The 7,247-nt window shown below is 40.7% G+C and overlaps 1 protein-coding gene across 1 annotated transcript; it reads left to right on the top strand.

Moving 5' to 3' along the window:
• Positions 1 to 127: 127 nt before the first annotated feature.
• On the top strand, positions 128 to 7,247 carry LOC103514099 (splicing factor 3A subunit 3). The gene is made up of 9 exons (XM_026827143.1): positions 128 to 132; positions 343 to 498; positions 1,307 to 1,439; positions 2,714 to 2,850; positions 3,780 to 3,935; positions 4,445 to 4,577; positions 5,293 to 5,474; positions 6,365 to 6,466; positions 6,628 to 7,247. Exons 1-9 carry the CDS (start codon positions 128 to 130, stop codon positions 6,722 to 6,724), a joined length of 1,101 nt encoding a protein of 366 aa, XP_026682944.1. The 3' UTR covers positions 6,725 to 7,247.

Here is a 7,247-nt window from a genome sequence, read left to right as displayed (position 1 = left end):
TTTTTACCCGCAAGTTTTCCTTTTTTTTTAAATTTTTGTGTGAATTTTCCCCCCCCCCCCCTCTGCTATAACTCGCGCTTGCCTGGTCCGAAATTTGCTACCGGATTTTAAACACATTGATCAATACATGTCGCAGACCTTGGAGTCTCAGAACTGAGCGGGGCCAATTTTTAGTCCATTTTTACTTTCTATTATTTTTTATTAGGAGCTTTAACACTTCAAGGAAGTGTTTGCATCGGGGGAATTTTCGCCTTAGACTGCTGGAGTAAACGCACTTTTCAGTCTTACTCTTCTAGAACGAACAACATAATTATATTCTATCCTATTTATTTTTCTGTGTAGAACTTTGGAAGAGAGAGCTCAACGCTTGTTCAGTACCAAAGGGAAAACTGCCCTGGATCCTTCACTTCTGGCCAAGTCTAAACCGGACAAGGGACTGAAGAGTAAACAACAGGAGAGACAGAAAGAGATTGCTGGCCTGGAGGCGCAAATATACAAGTAAGTTCCGGGTTCAATTCTCGGGAGTTGACAAAAATTTTGCACTGGTATTTTCATTGCAAATATTTCAGCGGGTTTCTTTCTGGTGTTTGCGTGTCAACTTACTAGCTACTAAATGGGAAGTATTGTCTTTTATCGCCCATATGAAGGGTATACTAAGGGATGGGCATGTTACGACACAGACCACACAAGTCTAATGCAGACCTTATTCATTGCCGCGAAATAAAAACGGGTCTGAAACACTCATCTCTTTGAAACTTTTTTCTCCTCGTATTTTAGACTGTACGTTCACATTTGTCAGCCCGCCTAGGTCGTGGGTTCGATTCCCGCCTGGGGAAACGGCTCTAAAAACCCTCATCTTTTTTTTTTTTTTTTTTTTTAAATTCCCCTCAAATTTTAGAATTTCACATTTTTCAGCCAGCCTAGGTCTTGGGTTCGATTCTTGCCCGGAGCGGACTTTATCCTCAACAGATTAGGATCATTCTCCGACCGGCTGGCTTTCTCCTATCCTGTCCTTCTTCTTTATTCGGTTTTGTGACGACCTTTTTTATTCGAAGACCTAGTTTCAGTCCCTCTATCAAAACTTTTCTCTTTGCTCAACTTATGAATGTCCTTGGTGATTAACCTGGGGCGGACTACCCTAAAAAGATTAGGTTCGTTCTCGAACCGCCTGGCTTTCTCCTATCCTGTCCTCCTTCTTTCTTCGATTTCGGGACGATAACACCTCAGCAGTTGTTGCAGTCACCTTTTTTTTAATTTTTTTTTTCTTTTCTTTTACTTATGTGTTTTCTTGGTGATTGGATTCCAGACTGGCCGAGCAAGTGTCTGAGCAGCGCAGTGCTACCAAGGACAACGTGCAGAGGAAGCAAGCTAGAGGAGAGGGAGAGAGAGGGGATAGTGAGGAGAGTGAGGCAGGAGATACTTCTGATGAGGATGATGAGGTAAGGGGGGGCATTTAGTCTGAGACCCTTTCTTCAAAGGACTTCTCAATTCTCACCCTTAACTAAGCAAGCTAGAGGAGAGGGAGAGAGAGGGGATAGTGAGGAGAGTGAGGCAGGAGATACTTCTGATGAGGATGATGAGGTAAGGGGGGCATTTAGTCTGAGACCCTTTCTCCAAAGAACTTCTCAATTTTCACGCTTAACTCAGAAAAAGGGCATTTTCAGTGGATTGTTGTGACAAAAGGGGAAGTTACATCTTCTTCTTTGCCTTATCCTACTCAGGTGGGGTCGGCATTTCGCGTTAGTCTCTTCCAGTCCGTTCTGTTAAGTATGCACCTGAATTCTGTTATGCACCAAAAGGGGAAGTTACATATACACCTTTAAACAGTACACCACCCTATACTGCGAGTAGGTAGACTACCAACTTTTGTGATACACGTTAAAGCTACCTTCAGTTATGTAAATTCCATAAAAAAAAAAGCTAACCCTTGAACTCATGCCACCTCTCAAGCTCAGGCTCACCAGAGTATCAAGTCTCCAGAGTGGACAACAAAATGGCTCTTGAATTTCGATTTACTATTAAGCCCACCTCTGTGGTTGAGTAGTTAAGAGTGCCAATTCTTGATCCAGAATAGTTGCTGGGTTCGAATCCCGCCTGAACTGGAAATTTTCCGACCAAACTTTTCCTTCCCCGGATAGGATTGTTTCTATGAAAAATGTAAAAGAATATCCACTTACATATGTCTTGAAAAAATGCGAAAAAGCGATTTCGCTTTATTTAGATAGCCAACTTGCAGCTTATGACTAGAAAAGCCCTTTTTTCTGCAGCTTCCTAGAAAGGCACTAAGAGGATAGACAGGCTATGACACAGCCAACGAGAAATGTATCAGGTGTTTTATTGCCATGAAAACCTTTCTTGTGTGCATCCCCATATTTATAAGAAGAAATTATTGTAATGCATTAAACACCTCTTTTTTTTGATATTTGTAAATATTTGATGAATGACCCCTTGCGTATTGAAAATGCAAAATCTCAGCTCTTTTGAATAGAGGGCCTACTTTTTATTCCACATTATATCGGGTAATCCGGGATGACCCCTTGCGTATTGAAAATGCAAAATCTCAGCTCTTTTGAATAGAGGGCCTACTTTTTATTCCACATTATATCGGGTAATCCGGTGAAATTTTCGATGGTCAGCTTTTAGTGCCAAAACAAAACGTTTTTCTTGGTTTTTTAGTTATCTAATCAGACTTGTGACTTGTTTAAACTTTCAGAAAGAGGCAGGCAGTGTACTCACTCACGTGGGAGCTCACTTGGATTTGAGTGCGTTCTCATCTTGGGAGGAATTGGCCTCATTGGGACTGGACAGACTGAAGTCTGCCCTCATGGCATTGGGCCTCAAGTGTGGAGGGTAAGCGCTTTTTTTTTTGACCGAACGATAGTGAGATCTTTTAACTCGACAGTTTTGCATTTTGTTTAGATTTTTGTGTGAATGTTTCCCCCCCTCCTCCGCTATAACTCGCGCTTGCCTGGTCCGAAATCAAACGGATTTTAAACACATCAATACATTGGTATTGGTATTGGTATAGGTAGGGCCATCGGCTTTAATAAACGCCCTTGGTCACTGCGACCTGGTTAGATCTTTTGTGACATTCCCTTTATTTTTTCCTAGAAGAGCCCTAGACTTCTTACGAAGGCCAGGGTTCTTTTAGGACTGATTTCTTTGACTTCTTTAGGTGTTATGATCATCCTTGAGAAGTATATCAGTCGTTTGTGAGAGGCAACACCGCATTCACATATGATGTGTTCCGCCGTTTCTGGTGCCTCTTTGCATAGACGGCAGGTAGGTGTCTCAGCTATACCCATTTTGTTTAGGTGGTAATTGAGGCTGCAATGTCCTGTGTAGAGGCCTGTAATTGACCTCAAGTCCTCTTTGCTAAGACAGAGCATTTCTTTTGCTCTTTTGGGCGAATGAGTGTATTGGTACAAGGCTATGGTCGGTTCTCCGTTGTGGACGTCTACTTAGAATCCAACCATCCCGTCTTGAAGGGGGGGAAAAACAAGACCTTACCTATGTGTGCGTGTAAACGTGAGTGCATCTCCCCACTTGGACTGAGAGAGATATTCGAGTATGACTCCCTCTGTCTCTGTCACTCCTAATGGTAGGGGAGGTTGAGGGGTGGGGGTAGGTATGCCCATGTCCTCCTGGGCTCTCAATAGAGACTGCCGCATGTCGGGGGAATTTTCGCCTTAGACTGCTGGAGTAAACGCACTTTTCAGTCTTACTCTTCTAGAACGAACAACATAATTATATTCTATCCTATTTATTTTTCTGTGTAGAACTTTGGAAGAGAGAGCTCAACGCTTGTTCAGTACCAAAGGGAAAACTGCCCTGGATCCTTCTCTTCTGGCCAAGTCTAAACCGGACAAGGGACTGAAGAGTAAACAGCAGGAGCGACAGAAAGAGATTGCTGGCCTGGAGGCGCAAATATACAAGTAAGTTCTGGGTTCGATTCTCGGTAGTGAATAAAAATTTTGCACTCGTATTTCGATCGTAAATATTTCAGCAGGTTTCTTTCTAATGTTCGCGTGTCAACCTACATAGCTTCTAAGTGAAAAGTATTGTCTTTTCTCGCCCAGCTTAAGTACTAGGGGATGGACATGTTACAACACAGACCACACATTTCTAATGTAGGCGTTGTTATTAATTGTCTCAAAATAAAAACGGCTCTGAAACACTCATCTTTTTTTTTTTAATTCCCCTCAAATTTTAGAATTTCACATTTTTCAGCCAGCCTAGGTCTTGGGTTCGATTCTTGCCCGGGGCGGACTTTATACTCAACAGATTAGGATCATTCTCCGACCGGCTGGCTTTCTCCTATCCTGTCCTTCTTCTTTATTCGGTTTTGTGACGACCTTTTTTATTCGAAGACCTAGTTTCAGTCCCTCTATCAAAACTTTTCTCTTTGCTCAACTTATGAATGTCCTTGGTGATTAAATTCCAGACTGGCCGAGCAAGTGTCTGAGCAGCGCAGTGCTACCAAGGACAACGTGCAGAGGAAGCAAGCTAGAGGAGAGGGAGAGAGAGGGGATAGTGAGGAGAGTGAGGCAGGAGATACTTCTGATGAGGATGATGAGGTAAGGGGGGCATTTAGTCTGAGACCCTTTCTCCAAAGAACTTCTCAATTTTCACGCTTAACTCAGAAAAAGGGCATTTTCAGTGGATTGTTGTGACTAAAGGGGAAGTTACATCTTCTTCTTTGCCTCATCCCACTCAGGTGGGGTCGGCATTTCGCGTCAGTCTCTTCCAGTCCCTTCTGTTAAGTATGCACCTGAATTCTGTTATGCACCAAAAGGGGAAGTTACATATACACCTTTAAACAGTATCTATGACGATTATTTGTTAGGTTTATATTAGACATCCTATGTATTAACATTATTCTTACCGTTTCTATTATTACTGGATACTAGGTATACCTAGTATCCAGTAATAATAGAAACGGTAAGAATAATGTTAAGTATCTATGACCTTTGCCAATCTGCTGGTGGTCTTAGAATCCAGGTTTAATAAATAAATCGCTGAATGTTTTGGGTAATTTTTCAGTAGGGGGCTGGGAAATCCCCTTAGAGAGGAGGGGAAGCAGTGCTTCCTTAGTAATCCTCAGCTGTTATAAAGGACATAGCAATTTACATCTTGACTTTGTCGTGGAATCAATTCACTTTGAAAAACAATATTTACTGTTGACATTTTTTGTTCTGAAAATTTTAAATTTTTAATTAAAAAATGTAGGTATCTATGTATGTTTTTTTCTTTTTTTTTTCTTATGAAAATTCTACTTCTCTAATATTCCAGGTCCCCTACAATCCGAAGAATCTGCCTCTGGGTTGGGATGGAAAACCGATCCCCTATTGGTTGTACAAGCTACATGGTCTGAACATAAGTTACACGTGTGAGATATGTGGTAACTTTGTGTACAAGGGGCCCAAAGCTTTCCAGAGACATTTTGCTGAGTGGAGACATGCTCATGGAATGAGGTAAGTTAATTCTATTAACCTTTTTTTCTTCTTAAAAATGATGGACTTGGGTCCTTAAAGTTGGTGGTTCGAGTCCAAGTCAAGTAAAAAAAAAAGCTTAGTAAGATAGTAAGCCTTAGTATATTAATCGAGGAACAACATTTGTGAACAAGAAAACATCTATGCTTATACAATACATTACAATACAATACAGCCTATTCAATTCTAAGGGGTGCGGCCTTTTCAATTTTCAGGTGACAGGTATTGTTGCAACAATTGTAACATCTATGTTTACCACAATTAAAATTTCTTTTCGATTTTTTTTTCTCGGAAACTTAGAAAAGAAGGCAGTATTTATTTGGGTCCCACACCAATAGAGAAAAGGCTTGTTATACGTAGGCTATAATGTAAAACTTAACACACAGGTAGATTAGATTGGAACAGATTGTTAGAACAGGTCTATGTTTATCGCTTTCTATTTTTTTTTCCTCTCCCTTGTGGTTGAATGGAAGAGCTTCAACCAAGTGCTATTAGAAAAAAAAAAACTTAATAAATGTAGGTATGTTATTTATCTATCAAATATTAAAGACCTTATTTAGACTGCGGGGGTAAAGGGAGGATATAATGTAAAATGTATCTGTTATCTCACATGTAGATTAGATTGGAATAGATTGTTAGAACGGGCCCATATCTATCGCTCTCTATTTTTTTTCTCTCCCTTGTGGTTGAATGGAAGAGCTTCAACCAAGTGCTATTAAAAAAAAACTTAATAAATGTAGGTATGTTATTTATCTATCAAATATTAAAGACCTTATTTAGGCTGCGGGGGTAAAGGAACTTTTCAGTCTCATCCTAGCAGTATAAATGAAGTATATTCTATTCTATTTTAATTCCTTGTGTTTGCCTCACAGATGTCTGGGTATCCCAAACACAGCCCACTTCGCCAATGTCACTCAAATCGAGGACGCACTCGCCCTGTGGGAGAAATTGAAAGCTCAGAAGCAGGAAGAAAGATGGCAGCCAGAACAGGAGGAAGAATTCGAGGACTCACTTGGCAACGTTGTAAATCGGAAGACGTACGAGGATTTGAAGCGACAAGGGTTGCTGTAAAATGTTCAAGTTGGCAGCCATGTCTGTCGAAAATCGAAAGTATTTTTGAGAAATTCTAAGAAAGATGGCAGCCAGAACAGGAGGAAGAATTCGAGGACTCACTTGGCAACGTTGTAAATCGGAAGACGTACGAGGATTTGAAGCGGCAGGGGTTGCTGTAAAATGTTCAAGTTGGCAACCATGTCTGTCGAAAATCGAAAGTATTTTTGAGAAATTCCCCAGAGTGGACAACAAAATGGCTCTTGAATTTCGATTTACTATTATTAAGCCCACCTCTGTGGTTGAGTAGTTAAGAGTGCCAATTCTCGATCCAGAATAGTTGCTGGGTTCGAATCCCGCCTGAACTGGAAATTTTCCGACCAAACTTTTCCTTCCCCGGATAGGATTGTTTCGATGAAAAATGTAAACGAATATCTACTTACATATGTCTTGAAAAAATGGGAAAAAGCGATTTCGCTTTATTTAGATAGCCAGCTTGCAGCTTATGACTAGAAAAGCCCTTTTTTCTGCAGCTTCCTAGAAAGGCACTAAGAGGATAGACAGGCTACGACACAGCCAACGGAAAATGTATCAGGTGTTTTATTGGCATGAAAACCTTTCTTGTGTGCATCCCCATATTTATAAGATGAAATTATTGTAATGCATTAAACACCTCTTTTGTTTTGATATTTGTAAATATTTGAT

The sequence above is a fragment of the Diaphorina citri genome, unplaced genomic scaffold, assembly GCF_000475195.1.
Source record: "Diaphorina citri unplaced genomic scaffold, Diaci psyllid genome assembly version 1.1 scaffold1081, whole genome shotgun sequence".
Lineage (NCBI taxonomy): Eukaryota > Metazoa > Arthropoda > Insecta > Hemiptera > Psyllidae > Diaphorina > Diaphorina citri.
The sequence above is the reverse complement of the archived record's forward strand: the minus strand, read 5'-3'. Positions and strand labels throughout refer to the sequence as shown.